The 18,504-nt window shown below is 42.9% G+C and overlaps 1 protein-coding gene across 2 annotated transcripts in view; it reads right to left on the reverse strand.

The window, feature by feature from the left end:
* dclre1c (DNA cross-link repair 1C, PSO2 homolog (S. cerevisiae)) overlaps positions 1–17,278 on the reverse strand; it is a 53,058-nt gene extending 35,780 nt beyond the window's left edge. The window contains exons 1-2 of one of the 2 annotated variants that reach the window (XM_072563072.1): positions 17,161–17,278; positions 14,653–14,704 (exon numbers count right to left, since the gene is read on the reverse strand). In XM_072563072.1, the coding sequence (XP_072419173.1) occupies positions 14,653–14,704; positions 17,161–17,269 (161 nt within the window). In that variant the 5' untranslated portion in view covers positions 17,270–17,278. Of the gene's footprint in view, positions 1–14,652; positions 14,705–17,160 lie in introns of those variants that run through there. The other variant, XM_072563073.1, reaches the window with a different exon arrangement.
* Positions 17,279–18,504: the final 1,226 nt, after the last annotated feature.

Here is an 18,504-nt window from a genome sequence, read left to right on the forward strand (position 1 = left end):
AGCCTTATCTACATCATGGAGCTAAGGTGGAGATGGTCGAAAGTGTCAAGTTCCTAAGAGTGATGATAACCAACAAACTGACCTGGATCACCCACGCAGACGAGAGGTTCAAGAAGATACGACACCTCTTCTTCCTGAGGAGGCTAAGAAAATTCAGCATGTCCATAAGGACCTTCATCAATTTTTACAGATGCATTATAGAATGCTTTCTATCTGGGTGTGTCATGGCTTGATAGGGCAATCGCTCTGCCCAGGTCTGTAAGAAACTACAGAAAGTTGTGAACACAGCGCAGACCATCACGCAAACCAATCTCTCATCTACTGACGCCATCTACACTTCTCATTGCCACAGAAATGTTGCCAACATCAAAGACCCCTCTCACCCCTGTTATAATCTTCACCAACCTCTTCCATCAAGCACCAGATTCAAAGCTTGATCACACGCACCAAGAGGTTCAAGAGCAGCTTCTTCCCCACTGTTATTAAATTTCAGAGTGGACCTCTCAAATTTTAAATTTAATGTTGATCTCGCTCTTTGTGCACCTTCTGTGCAGCCATAACTTTGTATGCCTTGCTCTCTTTCAATACCCTATAATCTGTATGTCATATGTGATGATATGTCTGTATTACACATAAAATAATACTTTTCACTGTACTTAGGTACATGTGTCAATGATAAACCAAATGAACCACATTGCTGTTGGTTTGGAGTCACGTGTAGATCTGACTGGGCAAGCAGAGCAGATGTCCTTCCTGAAAAGGATAGTCATAAACCAGGTGGGGCTTTTAACAGCAATAAACAATGATGATGTGGTCACCATGAGGCCTGCTTTTCATCCCACATTGAATGGAATTCACATTCTACCACTGAACCCAGGTCCCTTGGGGAGTACCCTGGCTGAGTGGATGAAATGTCCAATGGTATTTGTCATACGGGCACGCACACACACACACGCAGACAGAAAAACAGAAAAAAAGTTAGGTATTCAGAAAAAATAAAGTATGCAGTTGGTTTCAAGGTTAAAACCATAACATTTACTAAATCCTCAAAACAATGTGTTGTAACAAGGGAATCTCGTGTCAGTGAAAAGCTGGTTGTGAGAGAATGGAAGGAAGGGGTGCCTAGGACTTTACCTCCTCCTTCATCTCTCATGGCACCATGAGGACAGGGAGTAGTCACTCTGCTGTCGATAAGCATGGATCAGAATGGGTCTTCAAAATCACCAGAATGACTACATGACTCTGATCTCCAGCATCTGCAGTCCTCACTTTCTCCTAAGCATTGCATATATACCCACTAATGGGTCAAAACCAAACGTGGAATTAAGCAAATGTTTCAGACTAACAGGTAGTTAGTGTAGCTGCGGTATGGAATGAAAATGCTGTGTGTGCTGGAGGAGGAGGAGGAGGAGGAGGAGGAGTGTGGAGAGACCACCAAAAAACCTCCATGTTTAAGTTACCAGTTTCCAGCAACTTATCAAACAACAACAAGATCATATGGACCCATGACATCACATCAGTTACTTGGATAAAACACCCTTGACTTTCGACACACTGTGGAGTGGAAATGTTCAAAACCAATTCTGTTGAAAACACAAGGACATGAGAAACCAGGATTCACAGTGATGCCAGCCCAGCATGGCCAAAGGAACTTAATTAAAATAACTTTAAAGTATAAAACCAGGCCAAAGTTCCTTGCGGGAGTTATTTTGTTTGTTTGTGACAACAGTTGGGTGGAGGAAGATGGAATAAAGTTCCTGAAGATAATGTGTAGAGTAGGTGTCTCAGTGGCCTGTGTAAAGAATACAGCTTAATAATGTAGGATCTTAAAACCAAAGGAGATCAAGAGGTGTCTGCAATGACATAATACTCACTATGTGATTTTACCCGATGGCCCAATACACATAGTTGGGCCATGTTTCCCCTCCATTCCTGATGAAGGGCTTTTGCCCAAAACTTCAATTTTCCTGCTCCTCGGATGCTGCCTGACCTGCTGTGCTTTTCTAGCACCACACTAATCTAAACCCCATGTTGCCCCAACAAGCCAGGCAAGAATCACATTCATGCCAAATGGAATAGGTGGATGATCAACATAGAAGAAACATTCAAAAGGTAAGAAAATATGACTCTACTGAATGTTTTTTGTGGTTCCATCAAATTGTCTGCATAAGCCTTCATCACATAGTTTTAAAAAAAATGCAGACAACCAATCAAACTGATGAAGAGAAAGATGTTCGATATGATGGGATCATTCTGAAACTGCACACGCTGACTCTAATCTTAAATGGATCCTTCCCATGAGGCCTCACCAAAATTACTCCAATTGAAGGTGATAAACTGTTTTGCATTGGTCATTAAAGACAATGAATTTGGTGAATTTTAAAAATTGTTGATTGTGGTTAGCTGTAATCTTGTAAAATTAATTTAATTAAATACTTTGTTTTATTTAACTTGAGTTTCTAAGAAACGATTAAAATTGGCGACCAACTCCAAAAATTGCATACAAATCAGCATGTGAAGCCTCATTATCCTTCCAAAAATAGGGGTCAACATATATGCTGTGATCTACAGTGTTCTGAGAGCCAACAACTTCTACTCTGTAAACATACTTATACCACAGGTATGTAAAAAGGAAAGGCTAGAACAAACACAAAGTGTCCATGTGGACTCAAAATCTGGCTAAATCTGAAACATGGAAGAGGGAACATAGCACATAGAACGGATTTAAGATGCACATGTTCAGGATGTCTCAAAGCTGGTCCCTTTCTTTTGCTAAATGTTGTTCCTTGGCTCAAGGAGACGGTGTCCTTGATTTTTTTTCAGAGGGGCAATAAACCGGGCCGGGTTCCGATCAGTCTGGTTTGGTACAGAGATGGAAAGGATTTTGAGAGGCCTTTTGTTTATAAGTAAACAGATGAGACTTCAGGCCAAAGTGGTCATGTTTTAGAAGTGACCTGTATAATGAAAGGGGACAATAGACAATAGGTGCAGGAGTAGGCCATTCTTCCCTTCGAGCCTGCACCACCATTCAATATGATCATGGCTGATCATCCTTATTCAGTATCCTGTTCCTGCCTTATCTCCATAACCCTTGATTCCACTATCCTTGAGAGCTCTATCCAACTCTTTCTTAAATTAATCCAGAGACTGGGCCTCCACTGCCCTCTGGGGCAGAGCATTCCACACAGCCACCACTCTCTGGGTGAAGAAGTTTCTCCTCATCTCTGTCCTAAATGATCTACCCAGTATTTTTAAGCTGTGTCCTCTGGTTCGGCACTCGCCCATCAGCAGAAACACGTTTCCTGCCTCCAGAGTGTCCAATCCTTTAATAATCTTATATGTCTCAATCAGATCCCTCTCAGTCTTCTAAACTCAAGGGTATAAAAGCCCAGTCGCTCCAGTCTTTCAGTGTAAGGTAGTCCCGCCGTTCCAGGAATTGATCTCGTGAACCTACGCTGCACTCCCTCAATAACCAGAATGTCTTTCCTCAAATGTGGAGACCAGAACTGCACACAGTACTCCAGGTGTGGTCTCACCAGAGCCCTGTACAGCTGCAGAAGAACCTCTTTGCTTCTATACTCAATCCCTCTTGTTATGAAGGCCAGCATGCTATTAGCCTTCTTCACTACCTGCTGTATCTGCATGCTTACCTTCATTGACTGGTGTACAAGAACACCCAGATCTCTCTGTACTGCCCCTTTACCTAAATTGATACCATTGAGGTAGTAATCTGCCTTCCTGTTCTTGCCACCAAAGTGGATAACCATACATTTATCCAGATTAAACTGCATCTGCCATGCATCTGACCACTCACCTAACCAGGTCACCATGTAATCTCCTAACATCCTCCTCACATTTCACCCTGCCACCCAGCTTAGTATCATCAGCAAATTTGCTAATGTTATTACTAATACCATCCTCTATATCATTAATATGGTCAGCTCTCTCGCTGAGCTGCTTTAGTTCAGTCTTGAAATGGTGAGTAATTCAATAGGGAGCTGTGCAGAAACTCTCTCTCTCTCTCTCTCTCTTTCTGCCCTTCAACTTGCGGGCATGTGTTCCATTCATACTGGTTTTTAAAGGGAATTTGCTTATTGAGACTGTTGTGTGTATTCGGAAGAGCAGACTTAAGTCTAGTTGGATAGGTAGAGTTCTGTAGGGGTTTTTTATTCTGTTCTTTGTGTTTCGTTTTGTAATTTTGTGAATAAATGTTTGTCTGTTTTGAAACCTAGTAGTCTACCTAGCTAACTTAACCCGGGTAATTTTCACTGTACACTTAGAGAAACAAATTGCAAAGTTAGGTCTAGGGCTGCGTGCTTTGAGTGGTCTGGCCTAGTCCATTACAGATTGGGGGCTCTTTGCGGGATTTTAAACAGCGAGTGGTAGGTGCTCGTGTCTTTATTTCAGGTGTTGGTTTGGTTGGTTAGACAAAGCTTGGAATAGTAAAGGCTCTTTCAGTCACCAAAAGTTTTTTGGATGCTGACACGGTGATTTTGGAAGTTTTGCAAAAAGTGAATAAGACCAAGTTGCAAGAATAGGCAGAGAAGTCAGAATTGGAAGTGCCTCCTTCTGTGAGGAAAGGAGAGATAATGACAGCAGTAGCTCAGTGTTTAAACTTGCTGGAGAAACCATCAGAATCTATAGTGATGGCAAGAATTCAATTGCAAATGAAGCAGCTTGAGCAAGAGGTGAGGGGTAAGGAAAGGGCAGCAGAAATGAAACAGTTTGAGTGACGATTAAAAGCAGAACAGACCGAAAAAGAGCAGCAGAAGAGAGGGAAAAAGAGAGAGCAGAGAAAGAAAAAGAAAGCTTTTGAACTTCAAAGACTGATACTTGAAAAGGCAAATCAGCTTAAAAGGCTGTCGATAAAGGCTGAGAGTTGGCTCAGTGAGGAAGTAGTGCAAACTCATGGGGAAGAGCAGAGAGTTAAAACAGCGAGGTTAGCAGCTGAAGGGCTGATGATTCTGAGCTGGTCCATAAAACACGGTTTGGCTTCCAGAATCAATCTCAGTCCATGAGGGATAGAAACTGGGGCAAAGAGAAATCCTCATGTGGAAAGGGAAAGGTAGATCTCAGTGACGATCATAAGGAGAACTTACCACAGGGTGAAAAAGAAACCCTTGAGGGGGACAAAGAAGTTAAAAAGCTCCTGTGTTTTCATTGTTATAAAGTGGGCCACACAAAACCACAGTGTTGGTGGGCTAGGAGAAAGCCAGATGTAGGTAAACCAGACAAGCCTGGGAGTTTTGTTGGACTAGTAATAAAAAGCACAAGGGAAGTGCAGACTGCAGACTGATTGCATAGGTCCCCTACCTCAAACAAAAAGTGGGAATAAGGATTTATTAACAATAATGGATGTGTCGACTAGATTTCCATAGGCTATCCCATTACGCAACATTGCAGCTAAAAGGGATGTAGAAGAATTACTTAATTTTTTTTTACTAGATACAGACTACCAATAGTGATCCTTTCAGATCAAGGATCAAACTTCACATCCAATCTATTCAAGAAGGTTATGGATAACTTCGGAATAAAGCAATTCAAATCTACTGCGTACCACCCAGAATCAAAGGGAGCGCTAGAGAGATGACATCAAACACTGAAGACCATGTTGAGGGCTTATGGTCAGGATTATCCACATGATTGGGATAAGGGAGTTCCATTTGTACTTTTTGTGATCAGAGATGCACCGAAAGAATCAACCAAATTCAGTCCATTTGAATTAATTTTGGGGCATGAAGTAAGAGGACCATTAAAGTTGATTAAGGAGAAATTAATAAGTCAGAATTCAGAGACCACTCATTTGGACCATGTGTCAAATTTTAGAGAACGATTAAATAGAGCTGGAGAGTTGGCTAGACAGCTTTTAAAGATATCACAGCATACAATAAAACAGGAAGCGGATAAGAAATCACAAATTCACAATTTTGCAAGTGGGGATAAGGTATTGCTGTTACTTTCAGTGACAGATAGGCCCTTAAAAGCAAGGTTTATTGGACCTTGTCAAATTGAGAAGAAATTGAGTGAAGTGAACTGCTTGATAAGGATTCCAGACAGGAAGAAATCTCACAGAGTGTGTCATGTGAATATGCTCAAAAGATATTTTGATTGGGAAGGAAAGCAAGAGGAGAATGTGTTAATGATTACAGCACAGAAGGAAGAGCCATGTTCAGAGGATTCTGAATTAGATATTCCTCAAATCAAATTGGACAATGGGGAAGTTGTCAAAAATTAGGATAATATTGAGTTACCTTCCACAAGAAAATCAAAATTACCTGAAAGAGTTATTACTATCACATGGGGAGATATGCGGAAATAAACTGGGTAGTTTTAACCTAATTGTGCATGATGTAAATTGTGCATGATGTTGTTCCGATTAAGCAACATCCTTAGATTAGATTAGATTAGATTCCCTACAGTGCGAAAACAGGCCTTTCAGCCAAACAAGCCCACACTGACCCTCCGAAGAGTAACCCACCCAAATCCATTTCCCTCTGATTAATCCACCTAACACAATGGACAATTTAGCATGGCCAATTCACTTGACCTTTGGACTGTGGGAAGAAACCAGAGCACCAGGAGGACACCCATGCAGACATGGGGAGAATGTGCAAACTCCATACAGACAGTCGTCTGAGGCCGGAATCAAACCCGACTCCCTGGTGCTGTAAGGCAGCAGTGCTAACCACTGAGTCACCGTGCTGCTCCTTATAGGCATAACCCTCTAAAGTTGGCACAGGTTCATAACGAGATAGAGCGCATGCTCCAAGATGGCATAATCGAAGTGAGTTACAGTGATTGGAGCTCACCCATAGTCATGGTGCCAAAGCCAGATGGTACTCAACAGTTATGTGTGGACTATCACAAAGTCAACACTGTTACAAAGACTGATGCATATCCAATGCCATAGTTGGAGGACTGTGTCGACAAAGTGGGACAAGCAACTTACATTTCTAAGTTGGACTTGCTCAGAGGCTACTGGCAAGTACCTCTGTCAGAGAGAGCAAAGGCAATTTCAGCTTTCATAACAGCAAATGGACTATATTAGTTCAAAGTCATGCCATTTGATATGAAAAACGCTCCAGCAACATTTCGGAGACTGACTAATAAGGTCATTGCCGGATTACCCAACTGTGTGCTATATATCAATGACCTGGGGATTTTTAGTCACTCATGGAAGGAACATTTACAGCATTTATCGGACTTGTTCGCTCGACTTTGGAAGGCAGGCTTGGTGGGGAACCTGGCTAAAAATGAATTTGCCAAAGCCCAAGTCACCTTCCTGTGCCATGTTATTGAACACGGACAAATGGCCCCATGAGATGCGAAAACGAAAGTAATTGGGGAATTTCCCACACCGTTGATGAAAAAAGCAGTACTATGGTTCCTGGGGTTGAGTGGATTTTACCAAAAGTGTTTGCTGAACTTTAGTCGTGTGGCTGCTCCACTCACCGAATTGTTAAAAAAAGGGCAAGACATTTCAGTGGACAGCAGACTGTCAAAAGGCACTTGACAGCCTAAAACGTGTGTTAACCACTGCCCCAGTATGAGCCACCCCGGATTATACAAAGCCTTTCAAGATGGCTATTGATGCCAGTGATGTGGGTGTCGGTGCGGTGCTCCTGCAGGAGGATGACGAGGGAATAGAAAGACCCATTGGGTATTTTTCCAGGAAGTTAAACGTTCGTCAACAGACATATTCAACACTGAAGAGATTTTAAGCTTGGTGTTTATATTACCAGCAATGCATCTGAGACAAACATATACACTGATCACAACCATTGACATTTGTGGAAACATTTAAGGACAAAAATACCAGACTGTTTGGATGGAGCTTGTTGTTGCAGCCGTTCAATTTGACAATTGTGCAGGTGGCAGGTCACGGAAACGTGATTGGCGATACGTTATCGAGTTTCAAATGAGATACGGAGGCATTCGGTGGTGGGTATACCGCGGCCTGAATTTGCATGTGGTTGTGCATGTTTGTTGTTTGTATAGTGCATGTGTGTGTTTAGACTACTAACTAGGTTCTGAAGGGTTAAAAATGAATTCACCTTTTGGTATTGATAGTTCTTTTTTTATAAAAGGGAGGAGGTGCCACAAAGCTAGTCCAATTTTTTTTCTAAAAGCTGTTCCTTGGCTCAAGGAGACACTGTCCTTGATTATTTTCAGAGGGGTAATAAACCGGGCCGAGCTCCGATCAGTCTGGTTTGATACAGAGATGGAATGGATTGAGAGGCCTTTTGTTTATATGTAAACAGATGAGATTTAAGGGCAAAGTGGTCATGTTTTAGCAATGACCTGTATAATGAAAGGGGAGTGGTCAGCTCTCTAGCTGAGCTGGGCTGTTTTAGTTCAGTCTTAAACTGGTGAGTAGTTCAAAAGGGAGATGTGTGGAAGCTCTCTCTCTCTCTCTCTCTCTCTCTCTCTCTCCTTGACTCTCTCTCTCTCTCTCTCTCTTTCTGCCCTTCAATTTCAACCTGCAAGCATGTGTTTTTAAAGGGAGTTTGCTCATGGAGACTGTTGTGTGTATTCGGAACAGCATAATTAAGTCTAGTTGGATCAGCTGAGTTTGGTAGGGTGTTTTTTTATTCTGTTCTTTGTTTTTCATTGTGTAATTTTGTGAATAAATGTTTTTCTGTTTTAAAATCTAGTAGTCAACCTAGCTATCTTACTCTGGGTAATTTTCACTGTACATGATGCTTGCTTAAGAATGTTTTAAGTTCTCTGGCCTAGTCCATAACTAGGACCACAACAACGTTAGCATCAGGAGTATTGGTCTTATTTGTTGTCTAGAAAGAAGATCCTGTGCAGTCAATAGATTGTGGATTCACACATGCCACAAGAGTCCCAGGTTACAAAAGAAAACAAAGAAACAGCTGGTGAAGAGGCAGGAAGACAAGAGTTTACAATTTCCTTTCTATAGGTTGCATTGTGGGTTTCAAGTTGAACCTCATATACCAGATGCAATTGGTAGAATCCATTTAATAATGTTCCTGCATTCCAAGATTAACAAAGCAATTACATTGGGCCCTGGCAGTACTGAGGATCATAAGACTCTTTGTGTGCATGCCCATACATTCTGGAGGGCAACAGAACAGGCAGAGAAGGTGGTAAAGACGACATTTGGGATACTTAATCGACAAAGAACAGGGAGGTTTTGATGGAAATGGATAAAATATTAGGCCACAGCAGGAGTACTGTGTGCAATTTTGATTGCCACATTATAGGAAGGATGTGATTGCGCTGGAGACAGTGTAGACGAGATTCACCTGGATGTTGCCTGGGCTGGAGCTTGTGTTATTCATGCACTTGTGGGATGTGGGCATCACTGGCTATGCCAGCATTTATTTATTGCCCATCCCTAGTTGACTTCTCACGGACAACTAGAAGGACAGACTAGAGAGAAAGGGGTTGTTTTCCATTGAATGGAGTCATAGAGTCATAGAGATGTACAGCATGGAAACAGACCCTTCGGTCCAACCTGTCCAAGGTGACCAGATATCCCAACCCAATCTAGTCCCACCTGCCTGCACCCGGCCCATATCCCTCCAAACCCTTCCGATTCATATACCCATTCAAATGCCTCTTAAATGTTGCAATTGTACCAGCCTCCACCACATCCTCTGGTAACTCATTCCATACACGTACCACCCTCTGCGTGAAAAAGTTGCCCCTTAGATCTCTTTTATATCTTTCCCCTCTCACCCTAAATCTATGCCCTCTAGTTCTGGACTCCCTGACCCCAGGGAAAAGACTTTGCCTATTTACCTTATCCATGCCCCTCATAATTTTGTAAACCTCTATAAAGGTCACCCCTCAGCCTCCGATGCTCCAGGGAAAACAACCCCAGCCTGTTCAGCCTCTCCCTGTAGCTCAAATCCTCCAACCCTGTCAACATCCTTGTAAATCTTTTCTGAACCCTTTCAAGTTTCACAACATCTTTCCGATAGGAAGGAGACCAGAATTGCACGCAATATTCCAACAGTGGCCTAACCAATGTCCTGTACAGCCTCAACATGACCTCCCAACTCCTGTACTCAATACTCTGACCAATAAAGGAAAGCATACCAAACGCCTTCTTCACTATCCTATCTACCTGCGACTCCACTTTCAAGGAGCTATGAACCTGCACTCCACGGTCTCTTTGTTCAGCAACACTCCCTAGGACCTTACCATTAAGTGTATAAGTCCTACTAAGATTTACTTTCCCAAAATGCAGCACCTCGCATTTATCTGAATTAAAGTCCATCTGCCACTTCTCAGCCCATTGGCCCATTTGTCCAGATCCTGTTGTAATCTGAGGTAACCCTCTTCGCTGTCCACTACACCTCCAATTTTGGTGTCATCTGCAAACTTACTAACTGTACCTCTTATGCTCGTATCCAAATCATTTATGTAAATGACAAAAAGTAGAGGACCCAGCACCGATCCTTGTGGCACTCCACTGGTCACAGGCCTCACAGTCAGCTCAGTGTGTCCTATTTGAAGTTTAGAAAATTATGTGGGGCACAGATAGGGTAGACAGGAAGAAAATTTCTACATTAATAGAGGGAGTAATACTCAGATGGCACAGATTTAAGGTAAAAGGCAGGAGGATTAGAAGGAATTTAAGGCAGAATGTTTTTCACCCAGAGATCTAAAACTCACCACCAGAATGTGTTGTAGATGCAGGAACCATCATAACTTTTAAGAAGTATTTAGATGATCATTTGACACAACAAACCTATGAATCACGTGCTGGAAAATAGGACTAGAGTAGATAGGTTCTCAATGACTGGTGCTGACATAATGGACACAACGGGCCATCTGCTGCCAAACTCAATCAGTCATTGTCAGGCAAAGACTATGCCCAATAAGAGACAATCTAATCGCCACCCCTTGACATTCAATGGTGTTACCATCACTGAATCCTCCACTGTCAACATCCTTGGGGTTATCATTGACCAGAACTGGACTCATCTAAGATCCTTGGATAGCATCTTTCAAATCCACAAACACTTCCATCTAGAAGGACAAGGGCAGCAGATATATGGAAACACCACTCCCTGCAAGTTCCCCTCAGAACCACTATCATTGCTCCTTCGGTGTCGCTGGGCCAAAATTCTGGAAAATTCCTTCTAACAGCATTGTAGGTCATCCTACAGCACATTAACTGCAGTGGTTCAAGAAGGTGGCTCATCCCCACTAGCTTCTCGTTATCAAAATGCTGACCAGCCAGTGATGCCCATGTTCCATGAGCGAATAAATAAAGAACTGAGTGGACAGATGTGATATTCATCAGAAGCAGAGACAATGCATGGATAAGACTGATACTCCTGGGGAATCGAGGATGAAAATGTTTTAGTCATCAGTATCTCTAATCATTAAACTACATTTAACAAATGCAACTTTTTAAATCCAAAACAGAAACCCAACCATGACTTTTGGTGTATTCACAAGATTCTAACATGTTTGTGTTTAAGCTAGTCCAAATAATTAAACTTAATAGACACCTCGGAAATACATTGCTGTTACCCAATTGCAAGAGTCAATTCAATACAGGCAAACTGCAGAGAAGGCCTTGGGTTTTGAAGCAGCATCAAGACCATAACGTATAGGAGCAGAGTTAGGCCATTCAGCCCATTGAGTCCACTCCACCATTCAATCATGACCGACACGTTTCTCAACCCCATTCTCCTATCTTCTCCCTTTGATTGCCTTACCAATTAAGAATCTCTTTCTTAAATGCAGTCAATGAATTGCACTCCTGCCCTTCCTTCTAAACTCTGTCAAGTACAGAACCAGTGTCCTTAACTGCTCCTCATTTGACATCCCCAGGGTCATTCTTGTAAACCTCCTATGAATCCCCTCCAATGCCAGCACATCCTTCCTTAGATGTGGCACATTTGCTCACAATATTCCAAATGCAGTCTGACCAGAGCCTTATACAGCCTAGGCAGTACATCTCTGCTCTTGTATTCTAGCCCTCTTGCAATGAATGCTGACATTGTATTTGCCTTCCGAACCGTCAATGGCACCTGCATGTTAAACTTTAAGAGAATCCTGAACTGAGACTCTCAAGTCCCTTTGTGTTTCAGATTTCCGAAACCTTTCCCCAACGCCTCTAATCTTCTGACTAAAGTGTATAACCTCACACTTTCCTACACTGTGTTCCACTATCCACTGCTTTGTCTACTCCCCTAGCCTGTTCAAGTCCTACTGCAGCCTCCTCACTTCCTCAACACTGCCTGTCCCTCTAACTATCTTTACGTCATTTGCAAATGTACCAACAATCCCCTCCATTCCTTTGCCCAGAATATAAATAATTGTGGTTCAAGCAGAGATCCCTGCAGAACTCCACTAGTCAATGTCTGCCATCCTGAAAAAGATTTCTTTAGCCCCACTCTCTGCCTTCTGCCTGTCAGCCAATCCTCTCTCCATACCAGCAGCTTGCCCCTAACACAATTGTTTCTTATCGTATTTAGGAGCCTCCCATATGGCACCTTGTCAAAGACCTGCTGGAAATCCAAATAGATGATGTTAATTTTCCCAGATGCACTCAGATGTCCAGCGATACACGAATTCAAACAGCAAAGGCGGTAACTGTGCAGGTTTCTCTCTCTCTCTCTCTCTCTCTCTCTCTCTCCCCCTCTCTCTCCTGCACAGTCCTCACCATGTGCTTCCTTTGTCTGCTCTTCTCCCTTTTAAACGGCTGTTGTTTTGACTTTTTTTTTTCCAAAGTTCCAAAACAATGCAATAGCATATAAAACAGTAATTGCTGCTCCTGGATTTCGATGAAATCACCTCGAACACCTAAAATACCTCAAAAAAAAGGAGCAACTCTTACAGCCAGAAATTTTTCCCATCCTCCATCTTGGATTACCCATTACAGGACATTGGTGAGGCCACTGTTGGAATACTGCATGCAATTTTGGTCTCCTTCCTATCGGAAAGATGTTGTGAAACTTGAAAGGGTTCAGAAAAGATTTACAAGGATGTTGCCAGGGTTGGAGGATCTGAGCTACAGGGAGAGGCTGAACAGGCTGGGGCTGTTTTCCCTGGAGCATCAGAGGCTGAGGGTTGACCATATAGAGGTTTACAAAACTATGAGGGGCATGGATAGGATAAATAGACAAAGTCTTTTCCCTGGGGTCGGTGAGTCCAGAACTAGAGGGCGTAGGTTTAGGGTGAGAGGGGAAAGATATAAAAGAGACCTAAGGGGCAACTTTTTCACACAGAGGGTGGTACGTGTATGGAATGAGCTGCCAGAGGATGTGGTGGAGGCTGGTACAATTGCAACATTTAAGAGGCATTTAGATGGGTATATGAATAGGAAGGGTTTGGAGGGATATGGGCCGGGTGCTGGCAGGTGAGACTAGATTGGGTTGGGATATCTGGTTGGTAAAAACAATGACTGCAGATGCTGGAAACCAGAATCTGCATTAATGATGCTGGAAGAGCACAGCAGTTCAGGCAGCATCCGAGGAGCAGTGAAATCAACATTTCGTGCAAAAGCCCTTCATCAGGAATACAGGCAGAGAGCCTGTAGGATGGAGAGACAAGTGAGAGGAGGAGCATGGATGGGTTGGACCGAAGGGTCTGTTTCCATGCTGTGCATCTCTATGACTCTATGATGTCCTCTGACTGTCCTTTGCTAATGTGCTTGTTACCTCCTCAAAGAATTGTAACAAATTTGTCAAGCATACTAGCTTTGATAAAGCTGTGCTGACTCAGCCCTATTTTGCTATGCAGTTCCAAGTACTCCGCAATCTGATCCTTAATAATGATTTCTAAAATCTTACTAACGACCAAGGTCAGGTTAACCGGCCTATAATTTCCTGTCTTCGGCCTCCCTCCCTTCTTAAACAGGGGTGTTTCATTAGCCAATTTGCAGTCCTCTGGCAAACTCCCTGACTCCAGTGATTCCTGGAAGATTATAACATAATGGATAATGGGCCATAGAAATTTCATGATAGATTGTGTTAGCTTTAGCACTTCCCCTACTTCCTCTGGAGGCTCAGGAAATTCAGCATGTCCACAAGGACTCCTACCAATTTTTATAGATGCACCACAGAAAGCATCCTTTGGATGAATACAAATTGGTACGACAACTACTCTGCCCAAGACCACAAGAAATTAGAGAGTTGTGAATCCAGTCCAGTCCATCACGAAAACCATCCTTCCATCCATCTACACTTCCCACTGCTTCAGGAAAGCAACCAATATAATCAAAGACCCCTCCCACACCGATTATACTCTCATCCATTGGGCAGAAGAAACAAAAGTTTGAAAACACGTACCAACAGATTCAAGAACAGCTTCTTCCCCGCTGTTATCAGACTTATGAACAGACCTCTCATATATTATTAGAGTTGATCTTTCTCTGCACCTTCTCTGTTGCTGTAACACTGCATTCTGTTCGATTACCCTAATGTGCTTATGTAAGGTATGAATAGTCTGGATAGCATGCAAAACAATACTTTTCACTGTATCTCAGTACATGTGACAATAATAAATCAAACCAATTCAAAACCATAAATTATCATACAATGATCAGAGTGAAAACAAAATGGCTATCACAAGATACACAAACCAGGTATATCACCTCTCCAAACCCTGAGAATGCATTCCTTGCCAATATCATTTCAGAAATGAAAGTTGAACAGTTACCTGCATTCCAGTCGGCGTTTCAGAACAGGAGCCCTTAATCCTTTCATATGATCTGGAAAATAGATGGAAATTGACCATTCAGCAATTCTGTATAAATCCACAGGCTGTCGCTCTTCTATTCTAACTTAAGTAATGTTGGACAAGTAGTCAGCATTAATAGAATCCTCTGACTCAAACAAATCTGCAACTTTTCTTGATTTTCTTTGTTTTACATTTATAAAATCCTGAGGGGCATGGATAGGATAAATAGACAAGGTCTTTTCCCCGGGGTGAGGGAGTCCAGAACTAGAGGGCATAGGTTTAGAGTGAGAGGGGAAAGATATAAAAGAGACCCAAGGGCAACCTTTTCATGCAGAGGGTGGTGGGTCTATGGAATGACCTGCCAGAGGGAGTGGTGGAGGTTGGTACAATTACAACATTTAAAAGGCATTTGGATGGGTATATGAAAATGAAGGGTTTAGAGGGATATGGGTCGAACGCTAGTAAATGGGACTAGATTAGTTTAGAATATCTAGTCAGCATGGATGAGTTGGACCAAAGGGTCTGTTTCCATGCTGCACATCTCTATAACTCTCTGTACCCCAGAAACCTCAAAAATACAGTATTTCAATATTTCTGCCAGGTTGCAATTCATCAGTGCTGTGCAGAAAGGATGTTCTAGTATTGATGGGATCTGCTAATGCGTCACATGTTGAAGCGTTAGAAATCGAATTTCATCCAGGGGAGTAAATGACAAGCCTACACAAGACAAGTCAGGAATGTGATGGAATACTCTCCACATGCCTGGATGGGTGCAGCACTCAAGAGGTTTGACACCATCCAGGACAAAGCAGCTCGCTTCACTGGCAACACATCCATTACCTTTAACATTCATTCCCTGAAATTATACATTGAAAAACACCTTGATTCTTTGTTGAGTCTTTCAGCTGCTCGAACACCATGTTAGTTTCACTTCTTTCATGAGTAAATCACGAAACTTCTTTTTAAAGTTGCATTCTCAGGTTAACTGTAACAATTGGTGTTATCTAGACAATATGTTGAATGTATAATTTCAGTTACATCACACTGTAAACTTTTGCTATAAATTCCGTGTCTTACAATTGTGTCCTCCACAACCACCTGATGAAGGAGCAGTGCTGCAAAAGCTAGTGCTTCCAATTAAACCTGTTGGACTATAACCTGGTGTTGTGTGATTTTTAACTTAAAATCCATCTTAACATAGAAAAGTACAGCACAGAACAGGCCCTCTGGCCCATGACATTGTGCCGAGGTTATACAGAAAGCTAATACATGGGTGCAGCCTGTAATCAGAAGGCTAATGGAATGTTGCCCCTTATTTCTGGGGTGTTGGAGCATAAGAACAGGGAAATCTTACTGGGCTTGTAAAAGGTGCTGGTGAGACCATATCTGTAATAGTGAGAGCTGTTTGAGTCCACACATTTAGGGAAAGATATCATTTAATTGGAGGCAGTTTAGAGAATGTTCACCAGGATGATCCCTGGTAGGGAGGAACTGTCTTATGAGCTAAGGTTAAACAGGTTGGGACTCTACTCACAGGAGATTAGAAGAATGAGAGATGTTCTCATTGAAATATAAAGGATACTTAAGGGACTTAGCTGAAATGCTGAGAGGATATTTCCCTTCATGGGAGAGTCTAGGGCCAGATGGCAGTCACAAGTCCAAGATTAAGAGGTGTCATTTCTTAGAGAGTTGAGACTCTTTGGAACTTCTGAAGATCGTCAGATCAGCTATGACCCTACTGAATGTCAGAGCAGGTTTGAGGTCTACTGCTGTTCATATTTCTCATGGTCTCATTCCACCCACAGGGTTTGTAACCAGGAACTAGTTAGTGCAATCGACCAGCATTGACACCCAGCCCCAGGGATGTCTTTGGAGCTCCTTCAGTTTTATACCTAATTTTTCTGGCCTTGAAGTGTTTGCCTCACTGGGAGAGAGTATATCAGGGGATTAGAAACACTACAAAACAAAACAAATGATCCTACCCGCAGACTGAATTCAGAAGAGACCTGACAGAAGTCGGTAAGAGGGACCCTGAGGAATCCCAGTCCCAACACTATGACAACAGGACAACTCTGAATCTTGCAACTTGCCAGTGAGAGCTCTCTGCGGCCAAACTTCATCTTTGGACTGAGACGAAGCAGCCGGCTCTGAGACCCAGCCCCTCAGTGGGGAGACAGGTCCACCCAGGCAGTATGTGAAGGCAGTGAGACACTGCTACACCCACTCTGCGTGAGGCTGGTTTCTCAAGACAGCCCTGTCACTCCTTGAGCAACAAAATAAACAACTACAGGAGATCAGAAACATAGATATCACTGGAGAAACTCAGAAGCTCTGGCAGCATCTGTGGAGAGAGAAATAGAGTTAATATTTCGAGTTTAGTGACTTCTTCAGCAGAGACAGAGTGTATGTTTGTTTCAGCAATTACTCACTGCCCTCCTCCTTCTCCCATCCCTCCCCGGAATTAGTTTCAAAAGAGGACTCTCCCACCTTTATGACAATGCGACAAGAAATAAGCTTTGGCCAGCAGGTTGTCTCTGTCAAACCTATCGATGGAGATGCTGGGGTATTCGTGCATGCGACCCTGGAACGAGCTCATTGCTGCTTCTTGTCGGTAACCAGCCGATCCGCCGCAAATGGATACAATTTGCCGGCTCCGATTGATACATCACAGGGCCAATCAGAGCAGCCCATGGGCGGGGCCCTGTGGCTGACGATCCCGGAAGATCAGGAAAAGCCGGAAGGATCTAGTGTTGAGGATTTCCTGGTGTTAAGGGGAGAGAGTTGGGGTTGAATGTTTGGAAACTCTCTCTGTCTAATTCTACCTTGATGTATCCCGGCGCTCAGTAATCCCTCGTTACTCCTGGAATTTCGTAAATAATATTTAATCTGGCATTTTATTGCTAAAGGAATAGGGACTGTTGGATGAAAGGAGTTGGGAACAGTTGGTGAAACTGTTCAAGGTATTAGTGAACTACCCTAGAGTATTGCCTCCAATTTTGGTTCCCTTACATGAGGAGGAATCTAGTTGTATTAAAGGCAGTTCAGAGGAGGTTCACTGGATTGATTGATTCCAGGAGGGGTTTGCCTGATGAAGTAGATTATCAGTTTTAGCCTTATACTCTGGAGTTTAGAGTGACAGGAGAACGAATTGAGGTATATATAAAAATAGCCTGAAGGGAACATAGGAAGATCTTTGCGGAACAAACAATTATTCCACTCAGCTTTAAAATTAACAGCGTGGAGAGATAAGCTGGTGGGGGGTGGGGAGAGAGTAGCATAGAGTACAATGGGTGAGTGGGGGAGGATATGAAGGTGATAGGTCAAGGAGGAGAGGGTGGAGTGGATAGGTGGAAAAGAAGATAGGCAGGTCGGACAAGTCCGGACAAGTCAAGGAGACAGTTACTGAGCTGGAAGTTTGAAACTAGGATGAGGTGGGGGAAGGGGAAATGAGGAAGCTGTTGAAGTCCTCTCCTCCTTGACCTATCACCTTCATATCCTCCCCCACTCACCCATTGTACTCTATGCTACTTTCTCCCCACCCCCACCCTCCTCTAGCTTATCTCTCCACGCTTCAGGCTCTCTGCCTTTATTCCTGATGAAGGGCTTTTGCCCGAAACGTCGATTTCGCTGCTCGTTGGATGCTGCCTGAACTGCTGTGCTCTTCCAGCACCACTAATCCAGTATTTGGTTTTCAGCATCTGCAGTCATTGTTTTTACCTTTAAAATTAACAGCTGATCCAATATCCACTTTCATTTGTGGAAAAGAGTTCCCAACCTCTCCCACCCTTTGTGTGTAGAATCGCTTCCTAACATCTGGGCGGCACAGTGGCT

The sequence above is a fragment of the Chiloscyllium punctatum genome, chromosome 44 (assembly GCF_047496795.1).
Source record: "Chiloscyllium punctatum isolate Juve2018m chromosome 44, sChiPun1.3, whole genome shotgun sequence".
Taxonomy (NCBI): Eukaryota; Metazoa; Chordata; class Chondrichthyes; order Orectolobiformes; family Hemiscylliidae; genus Chiloscyllium; species Chiloscyllium punctatum.